Source organism: Thamnophis elegans, chromosome 2 (assembly GCF_009769535.1).
Source record: "Thamnophis elegans isolate rThaEle1 chromosome 2, rThaEle1.pri, whole genome shotgun sequence".
In the NCBI taxonomy this organism is placed as follows: Eukaryota; Metazoa; Chordata; class Lepidosauria; order Squamata; family Colubridae; genus Thamnophis; species Thamnophis elegans.
Genome location: NC_045542.1, coordinates 1525293 through 1548961, shown reverse-complemented (window position 1 = coordinate 1548961; position 23669 = coordinate 1525293). Strand labels below are relative to the sequence as shown.

The window sequence follows — 23669 nt, the reverse complement described above, 5'->3', positions numbered from 1 at the left end:
ATTAGATAAGATTTTACAAGGTACAGAGGACAAATTGATTAAGAAAATATACAATTACTTATTGAATTATTGAATGGAGGAGGATGTAGTTAAAGAAAATATGATAACATGGGCCAAAAACTGTGGCTATAATATTGAATTGGAGAAATGGGAGAAACTCTGGAATAAAAATTACAAATTGACGATTACAGAAACGGATGGTGTCTGTGACCAAAATGTTCCCCATTCAGCTCCCTGGACCCAGGGCCAGCCCAGACTGAGTTAATTATTCTGGATTTGTTCATTGCTTGTCAATATAAATCAGAGACCCAAATAACCTATCATTTCAGAATTGTCTTAATCACTACAGAAAACCTTAGCAGGCATAAGCTGCTTCATTGTAAGACTGGAAAACTTCATTGCAAAGCATACAAAATGTATTTACAATTTAGAGAGGAAGGGAGATTAGGTTTAGTCAATCATTCAGTCAAAAGATTTCAAGACATGGATATACACTTCACTGATATTGATACCTTTTTGGTCTTGATGTATATCAGATAAAAATATTTTCTATTATAATTAAAATTTCTTCATATACTGAAAACTGGACATCGGAACCGTATAATATGAAAGGAGGGAACTGTAGTGTTTCTGTTAGCAACATCTAGCATGTTGAGATTGTTAAATTATTTCTCATAATAAATTAATAGGATTTGTTTCATAGATATGTTTGCAATATAATCCTAAGCTTTATTAGATGGTGAGCACATGGATATATCTATGTTATTTTCTCAGCAATAATAGGGAAAGTGGTTGCCATTGCCTTCCGGGTAGTTTTTAGCTGCTAGCTGTCCCCTAGCCATGGGATTTCCTGATGATTTTCTGTCTAAATAGGCATCAGATCCAATATAGTACCATCTTTCAGAATCAGACAAAGTCAGCTACAAGATTGTGATTTTTGTGGTTGATAGAATATATTAGTTGGTTTTGGGGTTTTTTTGTAAGATGCTGAGCATGAAAAGAAAACATATGTCGGCTTTTAAATGACTCTTGAAGCAGCCATCTCATTTCCCAGATCAGTATATAGGAGCCAGAAAAAAGATGTGTGAACCTTGATGAATACCCAAGAAGTGCCAGATGTCAAGGACTTCTGAATCATTGTTGTGGGGTATTCAGCTATGCTTCAGACCCTCCCATTCTGATTTGTGTATTTGCTACAGATCTTTATATTTACTTTAGCTGTGATAAAAAGAATACCGAAAAGCTCCTAAATTAAAGCTTGCTGTGAAGTTTCCAAAAGATGACCTAATTAATTTACGAGCCTCGAGATAAAGTTAAAAAGAAATCCAGTCATTTATTAGGATCAACATTTTGGCATGTTCTTCTGTGGAGCAGAAACTGATTTCCAGTTAATGGTCTTTGCACTTTATCCCTGTTTCCCCTCCCCTCAGTCTGTGTCATAAATCATATCCACCAACAAGGTGCTGTAGCCCGCTGTCGACTTTTGTTGCTACTCGGAACCACTCAGAGAGTCAATTTGGGATGTCACAGTATGCAGTTACCTGGGCAATTTGCTTGTCCAGGCTTGTTCTGAAAAAATGCACCAGCAGCCGCTCTGGTAAAAGGGGTAGCCTTCCTATGGCCCTCCTGAATTCACGAATGTGTTATTTGATGGGGTGGCCCCTCTGCTTTAGGTTGCTGAGTTCCTCTTCCGCATATGGGTCCTCCTCTGCCTTCTCAAATCTGTCCTCTAGCAGTTGCAGGAAGTCATCTATGTCTTGCAGTTGGGGGGCTCTCCTCTTGTGAAGGGCTGCTAACCATTCCCTTGCTTCTCCCTCTAGCCCCTCTGCAATGGTATTCACCATGGCTCTGGGGGATGCCTATAACATTCTAGGTGGATCACAGCTGAATCAAGGAAAAGAGCTAGCTGGTCTGAATCCCCATCAAACTTTCACCTGAATTGGGGCGGGTCATTCAGCACTACTCCTCCAACCTCCTGTCAGCCTCTGTATGCTTGCGCCTGATATGGCTGGCTGTCTTCCTCGCCTCTAGTTCGGAGAGAAGGAGGGGGTTGCCTGCCCTGTGCAGCCTGCCTGCTGCGTGAGAGAGGCACTGGTTGCAGTTTTGGGCTCCTTCTCCTTCTATTGGGTAGAGGAGGAGGGCTGTGTTCCAGTCTGCGTCTCCTCCCCTCAACAGGATCAGATGTCCCTCCCCTCTCTTTTGGGTGGCATGATGGCCCCTCATCAGGAAGGGTGGTCTGGTCAAAATCCTCCCTCTGTTGCTCTATTGCACTCCCCAGGGATTCTATCTGGGGCTTTGGGAGCCTGCCTTGTGCCCGTCCCACCTCCAGTCCACCCTTGCCAGCTCACTCAAGACCCCTCCCTGTATCTGGGAACTGGGGTAAGGGAACTCACCTTCAGCTGCCTTAGGGGCTAATTTCCACCAGTACTCATCCTTGCTTGCTTCTGCCGCTGGGAAAGGCATCACAGCTTGGATGTCTGGAGCTAGCTGCGTACTTCCAGCTGCAATCAGTCTCTCTCTTCAGCCATGGTTGCCTGATTTTCCCTCCAAGCACCCCAAATATTGGGAGAAACCCGGAAATCTTGATAGATTTTAAAAGTCAGTTTCGGCTCTCTGTGAAGTTTCCAAAAGATGACCTAATTAATATACAAGCCTCGAGACAAAGTTCAAAAGAAATCCAGTCATTTATTAGGATCAACATTTTGGCACGTTCTTCTGCGGAGCTGAAACTGATATCTGGTTAATGGTCTTTGCACTTTACCCTTGTTTCCCTTCCCCTCACTCTGTGTCATAAATCATATCCACCAACAAGGTGCTGCAGCAGGCTGTGAACTTTGCACCGGCTGTAGAAATATGAGATCCGACTCTGGCTGAAGGTATGCATGGAATTCTCCCTCCAATGTCAACTTGATAATAGTCATGGTAACACTTTACAAGTTGACACTTGGTCCGCTATGTGACTATGGACTAAAAAAGCTGTATATATGCCTGAGGGGAATTGTGTTGAAATTTTTGCTACAAGAGCTTGTTGCTCTTAAAAGGCAAGCTCATTTTCACTTTAACTATCTTAGTTTAATCTCAAAATGTGAGTTTCCTCTTCAGCAGAGAGTGCAAGGTTCAGATGATTTTTTACTAGATGATTACCATAATTTAATATCTTGATGTTTATATATAGCAAGATTATATTGTATGAATTAATTTGACAATGTGAAAAGGCTGACATCAGATAAAGTAGCACCTGTCAATGGACAAGGGGGAAAAACATATTTCTGCCCTTTTAGTTAAGTTTGCATAAATACAAAGCTAGCATCAGAAGGGGTGGAAGGAACTCCTATCTGAGGAACTGTCTTACTCCAGTGGCATTGCGCCGTCCCACCAGTCCTGGAAGATTGGGCACGCTGCGGATCCCTTCAGTCAAGGAATTTCCGTTGTCAGGGTCCTGGAGAAGAGTCTTTTCTGCTGTGGCTTCTGCCCTTTGGAATGAATTGTGTCCTCCCCTGGAGAGATACGAATCCACCCTCCAGGCATTTTGTAAAGGCCCGAAGACTTGGCTCTGCCAGTTAAATGGGGGTGTATTATGCTGGAGGTAGCTGACAGATTAATACCAGACCCCACTCCCCCTATGTGCATCCTGATTCCTTCCTCCCTGTCCTTATAATTATATTTCATTATTATTTATTGCTTCAAATTTTTATTTAGCAATGTTTGTAAGTCACCCAGAATCGCTTCTAGATGAGATGGTGGCAAACCAATGTGATAAATATAAATAAATAAACCACCGGCTATTAGCTTAAGGGATAACACTACTAAGAGTTAGTATAACGTTCTGGTGGGATATAAATGTGATAAACAGTATCTTAATTGCCGCTATAGGCTTTCTTTGTTATTTTCAGTTCAGTATTTTCAGTGTTGTGAATCTTAGGACTACATAAAGAATAAGTGTCAGAAATGCTTGAAATTACTGAATAATAACGGGCTGCATTGCAGGTGAACCTTTCAGGTTTGGTTAATTTAGCATAAACAAGTAACAAAAATTTGTCTCTGTATACAGAATTAAAGATGCTTTTGCGTTGCACTTGACTCCTGGTGACGGCATTCATTCGGTTTAGGAACAATTACACTACAACAATTTAATTGTGGAAATAAGATGGGCTCTTTTAGCTAAGCCTATGAGTCTGCTGAGCTCTTGAATTGGATACATGAATTCATATCTAATGAAATATCAGAGGCACGCAATCTCTGGCAGAAGCTTTGAGAATATTGTACAATTTGCCTTTTGTAGATAAGACTTTAAAATGTGTGAATTTTTTAAACACACGTTTAACCAAAATACAAATTTTAATAGCAAACTGAATTGTAGATCAATACGTTGCTGCTTTAAGATACATTATTATGTGTAATTGTTGAAATAATTTACTATCAGATGGTAGACAAGATGCTGTATTGCTTTTCCCCCCCAAGAAAATTGGATTGCTCTAGATCCTAATTAGTGAACACTGAATTCCTAAATGGTTTTCGAATCAGAAACACTGAGAGCTAGTGTTAAATTATGTGACATGTTAGTAAAATCAGCCTTTTCTGATATCCTCATTTCATCTGAAGTGTTTGAAGTGAATAATATAAGTAATAATATAAGTCCTTCATGGTTCAGTAAAGATTTATGTGTAACAGATTACCATTTTTCCAGCTTCCTCAAGACCACAGGAGGACAAGGAATGTCAAGTCTTCACTTATGCCACAATAGTTGTGGAAAACCTATTTGAAAATAGTAATAGCATCAATGTTAGTGGGTTTATTTTATTATATTCTTTTAATTCAGCCTCTTTCACAACGTATGGCAACCAGTATGTATTAATCCACATTACATCTAATATATTTGTGACTTAAATACTTACCACCAATGGTTTGCCTGTATTTTAATAGCAGTAGACTTAAAAGGTTTAAATAATGCATGTGTTGTAGTATTTCTGAGCAATCCTGAAGTGATATTCCGTTAAGTATGTCCATGAAACAGTCACAAAAATCTTCACCCAGAATGGGTGTTTTCTGTGGTACAAAACAGAACTCAAATGTCATAAGATTGACCTCAAATGTTGTGTTAACTTTATGTGGAACTATGAGTATTGCACTCCTAAAGTACTGCATGTAAATGGACATAGGCAGTGTGAAAGTAGCAAAGGGGCAGAACTATGACATCAGTGTCTCGATGTCACAGCTCAAAAATCCTTCTTGCAGGAAAAATTAGCACAATATTATTGGCCATTCTGTCTCATAGGGAAATTTCATTGAGCAACTTTACACTGTTGTGTTTACCTTGTTGAGAAGTTATTATATTCAACTGTATGCTGTGTATGTTTGAATGCTCCACAAGAAGAGCATTGCATCTCACATTTGGAGATGCTTATTTGTGTCTTTGTTAGATTAGTAAGAGCTGAGGTGGCGCAGTGGTTAGAGTGCAGTACTGCAGACCACTTCAGCTGACTGCTAAGCTGCAGTTTGGCGGTTCAAATCTCACCGGCTCAAGGTTGACTCAGCCTTCCATCCTTCCGAGGTGGGTAAAATGAGGACCCAGACTGTGGGGGCAATAATGCTGACTCTGTAAAGCGCTTAGAGACGGCTGAAAGCCCTATGAAGCGGTATATAAGTCTAACTGCTATTGCTATAGATTCATCAAAAGACGTTCAATTATTACAGTCTCCTGTTATAAAACCTGCACAACCTGTCCCTTTTATTGAACCACTAGATTGGTTCCTTCCACGGTATTTGCTACGTGGTTGGCAATTGCCATGATTTTCTGTCAGTTAAAGAAATTGCCAGCTTGTGCCATGATGAATTTCCCCTAAACAAAGAAGAACAGCATCTTCTTCATCAACCACAAATGTATCATGGCATTTGAAAGCAACCAAGTTTTGTGTGGTACTGAAAGCATCCATTCTGAGTGAAGATTTTTTGTTAGAAATATATTTTCCTTGTAGTAGTAATCTTGTTTCATCAAGATGCACCCCACACAACACCTTAGGGCAGTGTTTCTCAACCTTGACGACTTTAAGTCCTGTGGACTTCAACTCTCAGAATCCCCCAGCCAGCACAGCTGGCTGGGGAATTCTGAGAGTTGAAGTCCACAGGACTTAAAGTCGCCAAGGTTGAGAAACACTGCCTTAGGGAGTTGCAGATTGGAAGTTGGGTTGGGGTAACTGGCATGGGGGAGTCCGAGGTAAACATTTGATATGTACACGTTTACATTTTTTTGCCTCATATCTTGCTTTTCTTTAGCTGTTTCATTTCATGTCCAGTAAAAGTACCTTTATCTCTGTTCAAATGGAATTGGGGGTTTTCTTTCTGGATACAGAATGAGGCAACGCCTGAGATTATCTTTTATGTGAAATTGGCAATCCAACCTCCAGCATAAATCCAAGTGATATCATTATTAGATGGGATGAACACTGTATGCTGTTGGCAGAAATAGACTTAGCATTCTACAAATCAATTTGCTGATAGATAAATTCATTTTGGGATCTGTAAATGTGAAGAAAAAGTAGGGAATAGAATCAAAATAAATTAAACAGAATCAGTGGCTGTGCTACTTCTAGTTTGCAAGTGTCTGGAGTAAAGAAGATTGAACATGTGTTGGTGAAGTTTTGGAATTCATGTAATACCACAAAACTCTGAATAGGAACATTCCTTTTAGGTAGGACTGAACTACATCTCAACATTTGTGATACATTCCAATTTTATTTGATTTTTTTTGCTGTTGATAATATCCTGTTGATTTAGGTAATGAAATTATACCAAGAGCAACTTCTTAAAATCTCAACATCAGGCTGTGGAGAGCAAGACACAGCACCAATGCTTTGAAACATGTTCATTGTGATGATAAGCTCAGTTATTTAGACAATTAGTGAGTTGTTTGGGGTCCTACTTTATATTAGGCTGCTTATCCAAAATCAGGATAATAGGACAAATTTTCCTATTGTTTTCACAGTAGTTCTGGAAGCTTTGCTATATTACAAAGCATTCTTGGTTCAATGTTTCTACTCAAAATTCTTCTCTGTGAATATCTTTATTAATCAAATTTATATAGCAGCTTGTTTCATGAGAAGTAACTCTGGGAGGGTTACAATATGTTGATGAATGTCACTATTAAAAGTTTTGGGAAATATTTGTATTTAACATTATCATGGTACTCAACGCTATATAGCTAATTGTAACTTTTTTTAAAAAAAAATTTCGCTGAGGGACCTGAATCCATGGAGAAAGTTAGGAGTTTGAGGATTGAGGTCACTGATAAATGACTTCGATGAGGGAATAGAAGGGGAACTTATCAAATTTGCGAATGATACTAAGCTGGCAGAATTAGCCAGCATACGATCAAAATCCAGATGGATCTTGACAGACTTGAACACTGGGCCCTATCTAACAAAATGAAATTCAATGTAGAGAAAAGTAAAGTCTTACACTTAGGCAAGAAAAACCAAAAGGACACATATAGACTGGATGAAACCTGGCTTAATAGCAGTAACTGTGAGAGGGATCTTGGAGTCTTAGTGGGCAACCATTTAAATATGAGCCAATAGTGTGCGGCAGCAGCCAAAAAAGCCAATGCAATCCTAAATTGCATTAACAGAGGGATACAATCAAGATCAAGGGAGGTGCTAATACCACTTCATAAAGCCTTAGTAAGACCACACCTAGAATACGGCATCCAGTTTTGGTCACCACACTATAAAAAGGATGTTGAGACTCTGGGAAGAGTGCAGAGAAGCGTGGCACGACATAACCGCGGTAGACTAAAGCTCGCCAACAACACCGCGGCGCTAAAACCGCGATGTCAAAAGCGCGCCCACAACAGCGCGCTGACAACAGCGCGCCGACAGAAGCGCAATTTAACTTAAGGTAAGGTTTAGGGTTAGGTTTAGGGTTAGGTTTAGGGTTAGGTTTAGGGTAGGTTTAGCGTTAGGTTTAGGGTTAGGTTTAGGGTTATTTTTAGGGTTATGTTACAGCGCGCTTCTGTCGGCGCGCTGTTGTCGCGCGGTTTTGACGGTGCGGTTTTGTCACCGCGCTTTAGTCACACGCGCTTTAGTCTACCGCGGTTTTGGGGTGGAACCGCAGAGAAGAGCAACAAAGATGATTAGGGGGATTAAAACATATGAAGAACCGTTACAGGAACTGGGCATGGCCAGCCTAGTGAAGAGAAGGACCAGCGGAGACACGACAGGCAGTGTTCCAATATTTGAGGGGCTGTCACAGAGATGAAGGGGGTCAACCTGTTCTCCAAGGCACCCGAAGGCCAGAGAAGGAATAATGGATGGAAACTGATTCAACCTAGAAATAAGGAGGAATTTTTCTGACAGTGGGAACAATCAACCCATGGAACAGAAGTTGCCTTCGGAAGTTGTGGGAGCTTCATCACTGGAGGATTTCAAGAAGAGGCTGGACTGCCCTCTGTCAGAAATAGTCTATGGCCGTGATGGCAAACCTTTTTCTCCTTGCATGCTGAAAGAGTGTGTGTGTGTGTGTGTGTGACAGGCATGCCCACACCCATAATGCAATGCACACACAACACCCCCCTGCAACCCCCGTCCCCTGCACACCGTTTTGGGCATAGCAGGCCTCCAGGAAGCCTCCTGGAGCCAAAAATGGGGCTCGGGGGGGGCACACACCCCCGTGCTCCCTTCGCACATGCATGTGTGACCCCCTGCCCTCCCCCCGTGCATGTGTGCGTGTCTTCTGCATGTGTGGCAGAAACCCCAAAATAAGCTGGCCAACGGGAGGCACTCACACATGCATGGTGGAGGTAAGCTAGGCTAGGGTGACGGCTGGTGTGCCCCCAGAGAGGGCTCCATATGCCACCTGTGGCAAGCGTGCCATAGGTTCACCATCATGGATGTAGGTTCTTCTGCTGGGGGGGGGTTGGACTAGATGACCTACAAGTTCCCTTCCAGCTCTATTATGATTGATTGATATAGACCAATGTAGGATGCCTCTAGACTAGGACATTAATAGCAATAGCAATAGCAGTTAGACTTATATACCGCTTCATAGGGCTTTCAGCCCTCTCTAAGCGATTTACAGAGTCAGCATATTGCCCCCACAACAACCCGGGTCCTCATTTTACCCACCTCGGAAGGATGGAAGGCTGAGTCAATCATTGATATATATTTGTATGTTTCTTTAAGGAGAGCATATGTTCCCCTTGCACATATGTGCTAGTCGTTCTCGACTCTAGGGGGCGGTACTCATCTCTGTTTCAAAACCGAAGAGCCAGCATTGTCCGAAGACATCTCGTTGGTCATGTTGCCGGCATGACTAAATGCCGAAGGCGCACGGAGCACTGCTATCTTCCCACCAAAGTGGTTCCTATTTTTCTATTTGCATTTTTTACGTGCTTTCGAACTGCTAGGTTGGTAGAACCTGGGACAAGTAATTGGAGCTCATCCCATTATGGGGTGCTAGGGATTCAAACCCCTGAACTGCCAACCTTTCTGATTGACGAGCTCAGTGTCTTAGCCACTGAGCCACAGCGTCCCTTAAGGAGAGCATAAAGAACATTATTTAGGAGAGCCTGAATGGTTATATGCAAATAGGAGATGACTTATTCATACGTTTGTACAGGTAGTCCTCCCTTAAGTTCAGTGACTGTTCAAAGATACAATAGCTCTGATTGAAGGGTATTTCAGATATGATGTTGCAGCATCTTGCAGTTATGTGATTATCATTTGCAGCTTCTTCTGCTGGCTTTCAACAAGCAAATTCAATGGGGAATCAGCAGATGGGCACAAATGGTGATTATGTGACCACTGGGACACCGCCACTATACAGGATTCGCTTAATAATGGCCAAGGAGACCACTGGAGCTGTGGTCATAAGCATGATCCAGATTCCAGATAGCCTATGCTTAAGATCAGGAATGATTTAAACTGTTCAAAGTTAGCATAGCAAGAAAGAAGCTAAGATCAATGTAGAGATGTTATTAACCCTTTTTTTTCTTTATTTCTTTTTTCTCAATATATTTTAGACTGTGTTTGCTAAAAATCTATACCGTGTACGGGCTCTGGGAAGTTGGGGGGGGGAGGGAGGTGGGGTGTTGGGGGGGAGGGTGGGGGGAGGGAGGGATATATGTTAGGTTAGATACGATGTGTTAGATTTCAAGATAATGCAACTTCACCTGTATACTGTTTTTCTTTAATTTCTCTGTAAAAATAGGATAAGTTAAGTACATTGACATATAGTGGAAATACACCAAGGGGAGGAGGAGTGGGATAGAAGAAAGAGGGGTAGAGAGGGATGGGAGAGAGGGTGGGAGGGAAAGGTGAGAAGGAAGCGGGAGAGTGGATCGGGAGAGAGGAGTGGTAGAGGGGGAGGGGAAGTAGAGTAGAGGGGGATGATGGAGGGAAGATAGAAAGTTGGAGGGGGATGGAAGAAAGAGGTGTATGGAGAGTGGAAGAGGTATATTGGGTTTCTATTTTGGGGGGAATTGTTGACAAGAGGAATTGCTGTGATTATTGTTTAATGTGGTATGGCTCCGGCTATGCACAGTATATATGTGAGTGTATGAAAATGAAAAAATGGAAAATCAAAATCTTTAAAAAAAAAAAGATAAATAAGCATGATCATGTGACATCATGCCTTAGACCATGTTGCTTAGTGTTGGAATTTCTGGTCCCAATGACCGTCCATATGCAGGGACTACTTACATAGTGTGTATATGAGTGTGCCACAGATGGGATGGGATGGGCAGAATTGATTCCATGTGATAGAGAGAAGGAAGCAAAGCAAATGGGGACCCAGACTGTGGGGGCGATATGCTGACTCTGTAAACCGCTTAGAGAGGGTGAAAGCCCTATGAAGCGGTATATAAGTCTAACTGCTATTGCTATTGCTATAAAGTACAATACAATCTCTTCCATACTAGTACAATAAATTTGAATCACCTTAAAAAAAACCTAATCTATTCACTGCCATCACACAGATACTGCATCAAACTTGTTATCTCATCTGCAATAATCATATTGGTTGGAAATTAAATTTTAGACCAAAGACACCTGGATTTGATTGAGGCCTATTGTGTGATTGTGACATTATTACAGTAGACACTCAATATCAGTGTTTCTCAACCTTGGCAACTTGAAGATGTCCGGACTTCAACTCCCAGAATTCCCCAGCCAGCATTCGCTGGGAGTTGAAGTCCGGACATCTTCAAGTTGCCAAGGTTGAGAAACACTGCTCAATATACTGAATGAAGTGGGGAAAAAACGCGATATGAACCCAGCCACTTACTGTATTCTCTCACAACTTATAGTCCTCTTTTTGTTCCCTTTCAGTTATTCCTTGGAGAATAAAGTAGATTTCTCTTGAGATAAAAGCTTTACCAGAATTTTATTTTAGTGTACTTTTGTTCTCCAACGTAAGTGTTTGCAATCATCATCCAGAGATTGGATGTTGTGTTCAGTGCACAAACGTTGCATATTCCTGAACTGAGAAATAGTTGACATTTATACTGTCTTTTTTGAAATGTTATTATCTGATGATTTTTGTTCAGGGTAGGTTTGCCAGAGAAAATTATTTATTCCCGTTTCTTGTTTAGCATCATCTTTACTGTATTTTCCTTCTTCTTCTCTGCACTCCCAGGGCAGAGTTTAGGCTACGGATTTGTCAACTACGTTGATTCCAATGATGCTGATAAAGCAATCAACACCTTGAACGGACTCAAACTACAGACAAAAACAATCAAGGTGAGGTATCAACATGTCAAATTGAGATTTTAATATGGTGATTGCTTCCTTAACCTTTGTATCGCCTGGATTCATTGTTAGCTCCAACTCTTTCCTCTTAATTTCCTCTTCCAATTCTGTTTGTTTTAGCCCTTGTTTATATCTATGTGTTTTATTTATATTCATCAGCACCCCTCTCATATACGCTTTGCTTGCATCCCATACGAATTCCATAGGTGTACCCTTATTCATATTCAAAACAAAGGATTCAGATAACAATTTTTTACAATCATTAATATACTTTTCATATCTAAATAGGTTTTCATTCAATCTCCAAGACCTTCTTGCCTGCACTGCCCTTCCCAATTCCATCCAAACTGGGTTATGATCCGAAAGGACCCTAGCCGCAATCTTTGTCTTCTTCACCCTAGAAAGCAAATCATTAGTGATTAGTATAAAATCAATCCTTGAAAGGGATTGATGTCTATCAGAGAAGAAAGTGAAATCATATTCCTCTGCATTTCTTTCTCGCCAAATATCTCTCAATTCAAAGTCGTCCATCATGTCAAAAAAAGGTTTGGGTAGCTTTGCTCACATCTTAGTATTTGGGCGAGAGGTCTTCTTATCTCTTTTAGTGTCTATCACACCATTCCAATCACCCAATAGTATACAAGACCTATAGTCCCATGGGAGGGATAAGAACTCTCTATTTTTGTGCCCAATCATATCTAACCCACTGTGACATCATGGACTGAGCTGAGAGAGAATGATTGGCCCAAAATCACCCAAATGGCAGGACTAGAACTCAGAGTCTCCTGGATTTTATGCCAACCCTTTCACTGTTATACCAAATTGGCTCCCCAACCTCACCTTTAAAGATTTAAAGAACTACATCTTTAATCTTCTGGGACTGTGGCTCATGTAGAGTTTTGAGAATACCCGCATAGGCATCGTTTATTACATAACATTGATTGCAGAGGTGGGTTCCTACCAGTTCGCACCAGTTCGGTAGAACCGGTTCGTCAAATCTACCGAACCGGTTAGAAGAGGTTCCACCAGTGGACCCGGAAAGCAGGCCACACCTACAGAAGAGGTTCCAAAAGTTTTTGAAACCCACCACTGACACACACACACACACACACACACACACACACAGAGAGAGAGAGAAAGAGAAAGAAAGGAAAAAATAAATAAAGAAAAAAAGAAAAAAAGAAAGAAAAAGAGAGAGAGATGAAAGAAAAAAAGGAAAAAGGAACAGAGAGACAAAAGGAAGGAAAGAGAGAGAGAGAAAGAAAGAAAGAAAGAAAGAAAGAAAGAAAACACATGACCAGCAAGCCACTCCCACCAGGTCACATGGCCAGCAAGCCACTCCCACAAAGGAGGCCACACCCACAGAGTAGGTTCGAAAAATTTTTGAAACCCACCACTGATTGATTGATGGTAACACTTTGCTTTTTGGCCCAAAAGGGGGTGGGTTTTTTTCCCTCCTCACCATGGGCTCCTCACTTTACCACCAAACACTGGGCTGCAGCCTTTCTTCCCTCTTATTTCCAAAGGGTTTCCTGGGGCCCAATTTGCTCCATGGAGAGAGCCCCTCCTATGTGCTACAGCCTGGCCTTTTGCTGGGTGCCATTCTAATTTTGTAATGAGAAGATCTTACCTTCTAAATATACACAGGGATATTGCCATTTCCCTCCCAAATGCTCGTGGAGAAAAGGATTTCTGCCCTACAGAGCCCGCAGTCAAGAGTTTGCAGAAAAAGACTTGTAGAGAAAGGATAGAAAGGTAAAGAAACAGTACCAATAAATAGGAATCTTGGCTCCCCTCCAAAGAAAGTGTTGTTTGTTTTATGATAGAAGGTTGCTTCTTTTGATGTGAGAATAGAATTCAGGAGATTGTTCTTTGCTTCTTTCGTGATGGCTCTTGTAACTATGCCCTCCTTTCCACCAGGTGTCCTACGCACGGCCGAGCTCTGCTTCTATCCGTGATGCCAATCTCTATGTCAGCGGCCTGCCCAAAACCATGAGCCAGAAAGAGATGGAGCAGCTCTTCTCACAGTATGGACGCATCATCACCTCCCGTATCCTTGTGGATCAGGTCACAGGTAACACAAGAGCAGGGATTTTACCCCACGCTGGTGTGCCAGTGTTGAGAGGTGAATGCCAAGGGGGCTAAAGCAGGGAGCGGGGCAGTGTACGAAAGCAGGCTATGTTAAACATTGAGGGTTGTGCGTATATTGGCAAGTATTGTTACTTATGTAAAATAAATAATTGCTTTGTATGATGCCGCTTGTATGAAGTCCTGTGCTCAAATGTATATATTTTGCTGCTGATGTGTATCTCTCTATTACACTCTTACTTCTGCAGTGACAAGCAAAGAACTATGCCAGGTAGTTCTCATTTTAGAAGTAAATGGGACCTATCATTCATAATGTCACAGAGAAAAATCTAAATTCTACATTTGCCCAGAAATATTTAAATATGTTCCTAGACTCAGCTTTGGTTCAGCTGAGTCAACCTGTTTTGGAACCACTGAGCAATATAGGTTGTGGTTCTCACTCAAGCTAGGAAAAACAAAGAAAGGATTCAGGTTTCAGGTTTCATTTTATTTATATGCCGTCCTATTCCCGGCAGGACTCAGGGCGGCGCACAAACCCAAGGGGGGAAAGGGAAACACAAAAAGTACAAATACAAGCATTTACAAATAGCCAACAGCCACACAGATCGAGAGGGGAAGGGAGCTCATCGACCCCAGGCCTGCCGACACAGCCAGGTTTTAACGGCTTTTCGGAGGGCCTGGAGAGAGGTGAGGGTCCGAATCTCTGCGGGGAGTTCGTTCCAGAGGGCCGGAGCTGCCACAGAGAAGGCCCTTCCCCGGGTCCTAGCCAGATGGCATTGGCTGGTAGATGGAACCCAGAGGAGGCCGACCCTGTGAGATCTAATGGGTCTTTGGGAGGTAATTGGCAGCAGGCGGTCTCTCAAGTACCCAGGTCCAATACCATGAAGGGCTTTATAAGTGACGACTAGCGTCTTGAAGCGTATCCAGAGACCAATCGGTAACCAGTGCAGCTCGCGGAGGATAGGTGTAACGTGAGTGTACCGAGGTGCACCCACAATCGCTCGTGCGGCTGCATTCTGGACGAGCTGAAGTCTCCGAATGCTCTTCAAGGGCAGCCCCATGTAGAGCGCATTGCAGTAGTAGGAGATGCCTAAGAGAGGCAATTGGTCTACAAAGATTGCCGAATGCATTGCAAACAGTTGCCTTCTTCTGGAAAATTAAAACCAGTAACAACGCTCAACGTGACAACCAATTTCAGCTACTAAAAGTTGAAATCTCTGCTTCAGCTAGGAGACATTGTTGCCTAAGCAATCGGAACATGTAGTAATCAGCACCAATGCCTCCATTTCTCCATTTGTAGGTGTGTCTAGAGGCGTGGGATTCATCCGTTTCGACAAGAGGATAGAAGCTGAGGAAGCCATCAAGGGGCTGAATGGACAGAAACCGCTGGGGGCCAGTGAGCCCATCACAGTCAAGTTCGCCAATAACCCCAGCCAGAAGACAGGGCAAGCATTACTCACACACCTGTATCAGACAACAGCCCGGCGGTACACGGGGCCTTTGCACCACCAAACTCAGCGATTCAGGTGAGACGTGTTGCCCTCTCCTTTGTTGGAAGGCTGAGTGGTTAGGTCTTCTCTTCACCCACTGCCTTGTAGCTGTTGTCCCTCTGCTTAAGGGAGATGTATTTTCAGATCCCACACTTGGAGACATTCATCGATAGCAGTGTTTCTCGACCTTAGCGACTCTAAGTCCTGTGGACTTCAACTCCCAGAATTCCCCAGCCAGCTCTGCTGGCTGGGGGGTTCTGGGAGTTGAAGTCCACAGTACTTAAAGTCGCCAAGGTCGAGAAACACTGATCTATAGTCTTATCTTTAGTCTGTCACATCTGGGTACCATTAGTCCACAAGCAAGTATAATAGGAAACACTTGTTTCCTTCTATAGCCCCATGGCACAATCATACCAGTTGCTTCTTAACAAAATGTTTCTTCCAAAAAATAATCTATGGGCCTTGGGTCAGATAAACAGATTTCATGCTGCAGACTGTTCCTTTAAGATACTTTGGATCTCTCCCTTTTCCCGATAAAGCCTTATATTTACAGCTGATGGCCACAAAACAGTGTAAAAGGAGAGAAATTGTTTTTCCCTGTAAAAGGGAAGAACGAAACTCTTTCTATGCTTGACTTAGTCTGCAAAGATTTGTTTTTATGAGGAGTCCTCTGGCTGGCTAGGCTACTGCAAGGAGGAGCCTGCTGGAAGAAACACCCCAAGGTAGAACGAACACCTGAAAATCGCTTTTGATAAAGGAGAGAGTCGTACAGATAGTTCTGAGTCAAGTTGTCTTTTAATACCTTTAATATCTTTCTCCTAGCAATTTTTGTAGCCATGACTCTATTGTCCTACCCAAGAATTTCTGGTATTCTAACTCTGCTAATGTAACCGGAGACTGAGTTTTAACGTTGAACCTAAACTGTTGCCAGATTTCTCTTCCATAATTAGAGTGCCATTAAAATAAAATAAAAAGAACAGTCTGGGCAATGCTATCTATCAAGGAGGAAGAACCAAGGCTCCCGAAAACATTTACCTGTGAGTTCTTAGAATCTTTTTCACGCTACAGGTAAACAGAAACAGATTTTGCCCTGCAGAATTCCTTAGCCTCTGTTCTGATCAGTTTGGAAGATACTTGAATAACCAGAACAAAAAATGGTGTAAAATTCTCACTCCTTTTGTTTTGGAATGTCTGCTTGCAGCTTGAAATCTGTGCATAAAGCACACATTCAGTATTCAATGTTTCCTTCTATGTTTCTCACATATTTTGTGTCCTAGGGTTCTTTCAGACATAATGTGTTTTCTCTACACAGCAGTATAGAAAACCTGCCCATTCTGTGTAAAGATAATTCAGAAGTTTACTTTTCCATTGGTAACCATGGCTTAAATATTGAAATACAACTGGAGAAGTAGATTTATTAAATTTTCACTTCTGGTAATGTAAGGTTTACGTATCCTTTTCCCATACTCTTGTGGAAAAACAATCATGTGAGATTATCCCTTTTCATGTAACATTGTGTGGCACTCATATAGTATTTCTATCCATCACCCATGATATCTCCAAGGCTCAGCAGTTGTTCATCCTTCCAATTTACGGTAGCTAATGGTCCCGTTTTATGACTCAGCTGAACAACTGAGACGGTGAAACACCTCATAGTCTATATTTGTGGCACAACGTTAGCTTTTTAGGTACAAGTCTTACCATATTTCCTACCCACCAGTATAAGCTTGAAGTGCTAAATGCCAAGACTAGAGGCCTCCTCAGGAAATTGTCTGAAGCAGGGAGCTATTGTGTTACATGAAATTGTACTTTCCATCATGGCTAGCTGATTTGTTGAAGGGAGGTCAAGACAGCATGGATGATGGATTTTATTAGCCAGCTCCATACTAGGCAGTATTGCCAAGAATAAGGGATTTTGATATGAATTATGCATGCTCGATTTTGGTAGAAAAGAATGTAAAAAATAGCATACTGGCTTATAGAAGAGGACAGAACTAAAACAGTGAGCATTTCTAGCCTCTATTTTAAAAAAAAAAAATACTTTGCTTGTTCTTTAGGCTTCTTGTTCTTACTGAGCAAGAGGAGTGTGTGTGTGTGTGTGTGTGTGTGTGTTTCCCAGGGAGCCATCATAGATGTTTCCTTCTGCTTCGGAGATTATTACTGCATTGTGAGATGGAATTCAAGGATACTTTTTTCCTAAGAGGTTGGCCTGGTCTTAGTCTTCTTTTTGCTCTCAATCTATTGGGAGCTGTAAATAATTTTGCATTGTGTTTTTTGGTGTCTCGGAACTTAAAAGACACAAGACAAAAGAAAATATCTTAACTCATCATGCGTTTTTGTTTTGCAGCTCATTTTCCCATTCTTTTATAAAGCATAGGCCATCTGATTCTCTGGCGTGCTAGTTGAGAGTTGGTTATCAGTTGTGGCTTAGTTGAAGAGCAAAACCAAAGGATGTTTCATGCGTTGATCGATTGTTGATAACAATCACCTTTACATCAGAGGCAAAGTTGAAATTTCTAAAATCCTGCTGATTGTTATGAGTGTACTTTCAGGGCTTGCTGTCTGCCTGATTATCCTCACTTGACTTGTCCTGAAAGCCCAATAACTATGTAGTTAGAAATATCACAATGGAAATTTATTGATCCAAATCCTGGGGTAGGAATTCATCTCAGAGACCTGACTTCCGACACTGTGGATGTGATCAGACACTGTAGAGCAGTAAACTTACCCCTGATGCTATGCCAGGATTCTGGATTAATATTTTGTACAGCCAATGTCTATTATCCGGGAGCTGGGAGAGATAATTCCTGAGGAAAACAGTCCCTAAAATGTAAATTTCAGGGAATTCCTTGTAGACCAAATGAAGGCAAAACAGTTATAAGAGTCCTGCCCCTTCTGATTAAATTGTAAAGCATTTAAAGTAGTGTCAAATAGCAATAGCAATAGCAATAGCAGTTAGACTTATATACCACTTCATAGGGCTTTCAGCCCTCTCTAAGCGGTTTACAGAGTCAGCATATCGCCCCCACAGTCTGGGTCCTCATTTCACCCACCTTGGAAGGATGGAAGGCTGAGTCAACCCTGAGCTGGTGAGATTTGAACCGCTGACCTGCTGATCTAGCAGTAGCCTGCAGTGCTGCATTTAACCACTGCGCCACCTTGGCTCATATAGAGATAGATAGATAGATAGATAGATAGATAGATAGATAGATAGATAGATAGATAGATAGATAGATAGATAGATAGATAGAGGGAGAGATAGATATAGATAGATATAGATAGGATAGATAGATAGATAGATAGATAGATGATAGATAGATAGATAGATAGATAGATAGATAGATAGATAGATAGCAATAGTTAGACTTATATACCGCTTCATAGGTCTTTCAGCCCTCTCTAAGTGGTTTACAGAGTCAGCATATCGCCCCCAACAACAATCCGGGTCCTCATTTCACCCACCTCGGAAGGATGGAAGGCTGCGTCAACCTTAGCAATAGCAATAGCAATAGCAATAGCAGTTAGACTTATATACCGCTTCATGGGGCTTTCAGCCCTCTCTAAGCGGTTTACAGAGTCAGCATATCGCCCCCAACAACAATCCGGGTCCTCAGTCATGTTGGACAGAGCCAGTAAGTGTTCTTTGAATTGTATCTTTTGTCTTCTAGTTGTCTGCCAACTAGCTTTGTGTGTGATAACATGGCTAATTTAACATTCTTCATTGAAGGACTCAAAAAAAAAAAGAGCTCACAATTGTAAAATATGCTAGTCCATTTTCTCCTGTTTCAATGGGGTATTTCTAAACCTGTGTGTAACGGATTTGGGGATTACCTCTCAGGTAAAATGGTCCACGTTTAATATTATCACTGAAAATTACCTGTCTGGGAGTCAAATAGCTTTCAATTCACATTCAAATTATTTTGAAAATGCACGTAATGCTTCATTGCATTATATTTGGCTTGATTTGTAGAGGCAGAAGACAAAAGTCGCAACACTGCACAAGTATTTCCTGTTTTTTGGGTTTTTTTTGTCTAGATCAGTGTTTCTCAACCTTGGTAACTTGAAGATGTCCGGACTTCAACTCCCAGAATTCCCCAGCCAGCATTTGCTGGGTGGGGAATTCTGGGAGTTGAAGTCCGGACATCTTCAAGTTGCCAAGGTTGAGAAACACTGGTCTAGATGATACTCTAACCATCAAATAATCTCCAATAGTCTCAAGTTATAGTTATGGATAGATAGAATCCAGGAATCCTGTATATAAATCTGCCCCAAAATTCAGAATACTTGATCCAGTAATTTATTTTCTACCAAATCTGCTAAAACAATCTATATTCAGTAGATGTAAATCCACGAAAAAAGAGGAATTTGCTAGGAATGTAGTTACTTTTCCAATCTGTTTGATGAAGAGCTGTGTATGCCTTGTGTATGTGCATTAAGCCTAGATTGAGTGGTAGTTCAGGATTCACCTGATTCGAATTTGCTGCTCATGCATTTCTACCCATACATAAATGTCACGTATAAAAGCATGGCATCTGCATGGCATATAGCGTAAAATCCATACAAACCCATGGAACATGTGAACATAAGGGTTTCTTTCCCCTTTCCCTGTGCCTTGGCTAATTAATTGTACAGTTTTTGGTTAAAGATATAATAGACAGACCAAAATTCTTGGGCCTAGACAATGTAGTTCTGTCATCACACAATTAACTGCTGCACATGGAAAATAGCAAAATTCCCCCAGTTAAAAGGACTGTAATTTTGAGGCGATTAAATCTGTAGTAGAAAAAAAAATGCTTCATTGTACAAAGCGGGCAAATATTTATATTTTTTTCAAATGCACAATTTATGAAAGGAAGCTTTTAAAATCTTTTCCTTTTTGCAAAAGGTTTCTTGACGAACTAGAATTCTGGAGAAGCATACAAGTACAGGTGATGGACCCTTGAATTAATATAGGCACAGGGTAATTAGAAATTCAGGAAAGTTAACTGAGAAGGATTAAGTTCTTTGGTTTTGACAGTTGAAAGCTCTAACGTCCAAGGCACTTGGAGGTTTTGTCCAGCAGCCACCCGGTGTTATATATTGCGAAAGAAAGAAAGAAAGAAAGAAAGAAAGAAAGAAAGAAAGAAAGAAAGAAAGAAAGAAAGAAAGAAAGAAAACCCTTTTGATCTTACAGGATAATGGGAATCTTGGTGTACTATAAAGCCAGCATATAGATCCCATGTCAAGAGTGTTACTATATCTATATATAAAATCTGGGCCACCATGTGGAAAGGAAAGTCCACTGTGAAAATGGGGCTAGGATGTCAAAATGGAACCATAAACATGTTTGCCATGTACGCTTCTATTCTTTATGTACCTTGCTTTTAAAAGGAATGAGTGTCAGAAACATCCTCATCCCCATTGTGATGTTTGAAATACAACTTTCACCGCCCTTTAGAACTTAATGCCCACACTTTCTAGTCTCATGAAAATAATAACTGTGTAAAAATGCGTAGAGCTCCTCACCTGATCCTTGTTATGATTTTTGAACTCCCCTCCAACCAAGCTATCAGACACCAGGGCCTCAGGATGCGGTTGTGCACACACACACACACACACCCTTCGGGGAAAAGGGCAGCATATAAATGAAATAAATCCTAAATCCTAAATCCATTAACTGGCAACTTCTGCAAGTGACAGAATCCATGTGCTGCCTTTCTGCTGCACTGACAATCAGGGCAGATAACCTCACAAGACCCTTTTGTTGCGAGATTGTCTACTAACAATGGCCTCTCCTCATCTTCCTCTTCCTCCCACAGGCTCGACAATTTGCTAAACATGGCATACGGCGTCAAGAGGTAAATAGCCTTCCAAAGCCTACGCTCCTTGCCCCCTCCTCTTCCCCACCTTGGCCTACAGCACAAGGCTGGATTTTTAGAAGGTGACTTGGTCAGGGCAATCCCCGCTCCACAGCCAAGAACGTCCTTCGCCAAGGCCTCCCCACAACACAGCCAGGCTTCCCTTTTGTAGAAACTCAAAAAAGAAGCTGAGGGTTGTGGTTGAACAGACCCAGCACTGAGAGTTGGAGCAGGCAGAGTCTCCTAGAGAGGAGGACTATTTTCCTTCCCAGTTTGAGCCATGTTTAAACCATCACATAGACCAGTGTTTCTCAACCTTGGCAACTTGAAGATGTCTGGACCTCAATTCCCAGAATTCCCCAGCCAGCGAATGCTGGCTGGGGAATTCTGGGAGTTGAAGTCCAGACATCTTCAAGTTGCCAAGGTTGAGAAACACTGACATAGACAACATTTGGTTGCTTGATTCAGTGCTTTCCCCTGTATATTGATCTTTTCTTTTTAATCACCAAAAAAAAAAAACCCCAATAACCCTTCCACACTTTCCTCAGTGAAGATGGGAATTGAAAAGGAAAAGCTAAACCCCCTCCAATTTCTGACCTAGGCTGTGGAATTCACAAGTGTGTGTCATGAGGACACACCATAGTCTTTCATGTGTTCTTTTGGTTCTGTTTTGGGTTTGGCTTGAGAGAAGGGCTTGCTGTTTGCTCAGACGACTGGCTGTTCTTTATGATTTTGGGTCCTGTGTTTCTTAGATTTCATTGTGTTGGGCGCTTCTTGGTTTCATTTAATTCCATTGCTTGTGGGGCAGAAGTCCGGGATTGTTCTAAAAGTATATCGGAAAAGCAATAACCCATTTCGTTTTTCAATTCGCGGCCACCCTTTCAGAGCCCAACGGTGATTGATTTGTTTGAACAATGACATCTACCCAGATAACCGACTCTTCCATAGAAAATTTGGCCTGGCTTCTGAAACTGTCAGGGGTCTCCTGTCCAGACACGTATCCAGTTCACTGTTGAACATAATAAAAGGTTCAACAGTGCTGCAGCATTGTGTGTTTAAACTAAAAATATTCATCGTATCAGACCAGGCTCTTCATTTTAAGCTGATATTTAAAATATTTGCTGCCTTAGCTTCCTTTGTGAGAGCTCGAGTCTGCCCTGGAGATTCCTGGCAATGTTCAGCTGCCACCTCAGATTTAGCCAAGAAAAGCTGCCCATTCTGTAACTCTGCCCCAATTCAGTCCATATCAACTCCCAACATGACCATAAGGGAGAATTTCTATCAAGGGTATGAAAGCATGCATCCATGTTCAAATTTTGCACCTAAAGATATCAGAGCAGTAACTTGATGCCTGATTACTCAGAAATAAGTCCTACTGAGGCCCATGGGGCTTCCTCCTCCGGTAAGTGTGCATGGGCCTTCAGCAGCAATCAGCTAAATCTGAACACTGATGCTGATTCAGACAACTACGCGGCTAGTTTAGGTTGAGGAAGTAACTTGGCTGAGCCATTATCCCTGTTAGTCACTTTCTGTTTGAAAAGTTTGGCAATCAGGATACATTCTGCATCTGGAACAAAGTTGATCCAGCTGGGGATGATCCAGAAAGGGGTTCGCATACTGTACAAAACTATGGTTTATTCAATACACCACAGTGGCTATGTTTGCCCAGCCTTACAAGCCACATTCTAGAACAAAGTTGATTCAGCTGGGTATATAAATGGTTTGCACACTGTCCAAAACTATAGTTTATTGAATAACCCACTGTTGTTATATGTTTACCCAGCCCTACAAGCCACAGACAAGGAAACTGTATTTAGACTTGGCACAATGTGTAAATCCCCGTAGAGATTGTTTGTCTGAATTAATCCATTAATTCAAGTTATTCAAGAACTTTTTAGTGAAAACTATGTTGCGGTAGACAAGGCAGGGAGGGGAATTATGCTAGATGGAGGACAGGTCAGAAATGTGTGGTGGGCTGTCCCCTGCCACTGTCATAAGGTTTGCTAAATCTCCATCTGGTTTTGGAATTTATGTTGCAATTATACTTTGTTACCTTGAAGTTATCTACATTAAGTGATGGAAACTAAGATCTTCATTTTTGCAAACAAATACACCAGATTGCAGTTTCCATCCTTGCAAAAATGATGGTTACAGTGCATTTTATTACACACCCTTTCATAATATGTTAGTGTGTTTATTTGGCTCCCAGGAAGCCCAACAGATAAATATTTCTTCCATCTTGCAAGCAGAACTAACCCTTAAGAAGAGCCCAAGTTAGGGGAAAATTTGAAGAATGTGGATTCAAATGTTAGCTTCTGGATTTGCCTTGGCAAATAAAAGAATCATGGGAATAGAATCATACAATTTATGCCAGCTTCTTGGCACAGATAAAACCTTAAGAGAAGCTGCCTCTCTGATGAGTTCCCTTTTGAGCTAAGAATGCTAGGGGAAAGGGTTCCACCACAAAACCGCGTTCGACTAAAGGGTGCTCGACGAAACCGCGTAGCTGACAT

General features: G+C 41.6%; 1 protein-coding gene across 3 annotated transcripts in view; it reads left to right on the top strand.

Moving 5' to 3' along the window:
- The window catches only part of ELAVL3 (ELAV like RNA binding protein 3), a 103285-nt gene that overhangs the window by 78709 nt on the left and 907 nt on the right, over positions 1–23669 (top strand). For 2 of the 3 annotated variants that reach the window (XM_032210805.1, XM_032210806.1), the window contains 4 exons: positions 11629–11732; positions 13662–13815; positions 15130–15355; positions 21118–21156. In XM_032210805.1, the coding sequence (XP_032066696.1) occupies positions 11629–11732; positions 13662–13815; positions 15130–15355; positions 21118–21156 (523 nt within the window). The remainder of the gene's footprint in view (positions 1–11628; positions 11733–13661; positions 13816–15129; positions 15356–21117; positions 21157–23669) is intronic. The other variant, XM_032210807.1, reaches the window with a different exon arrangement.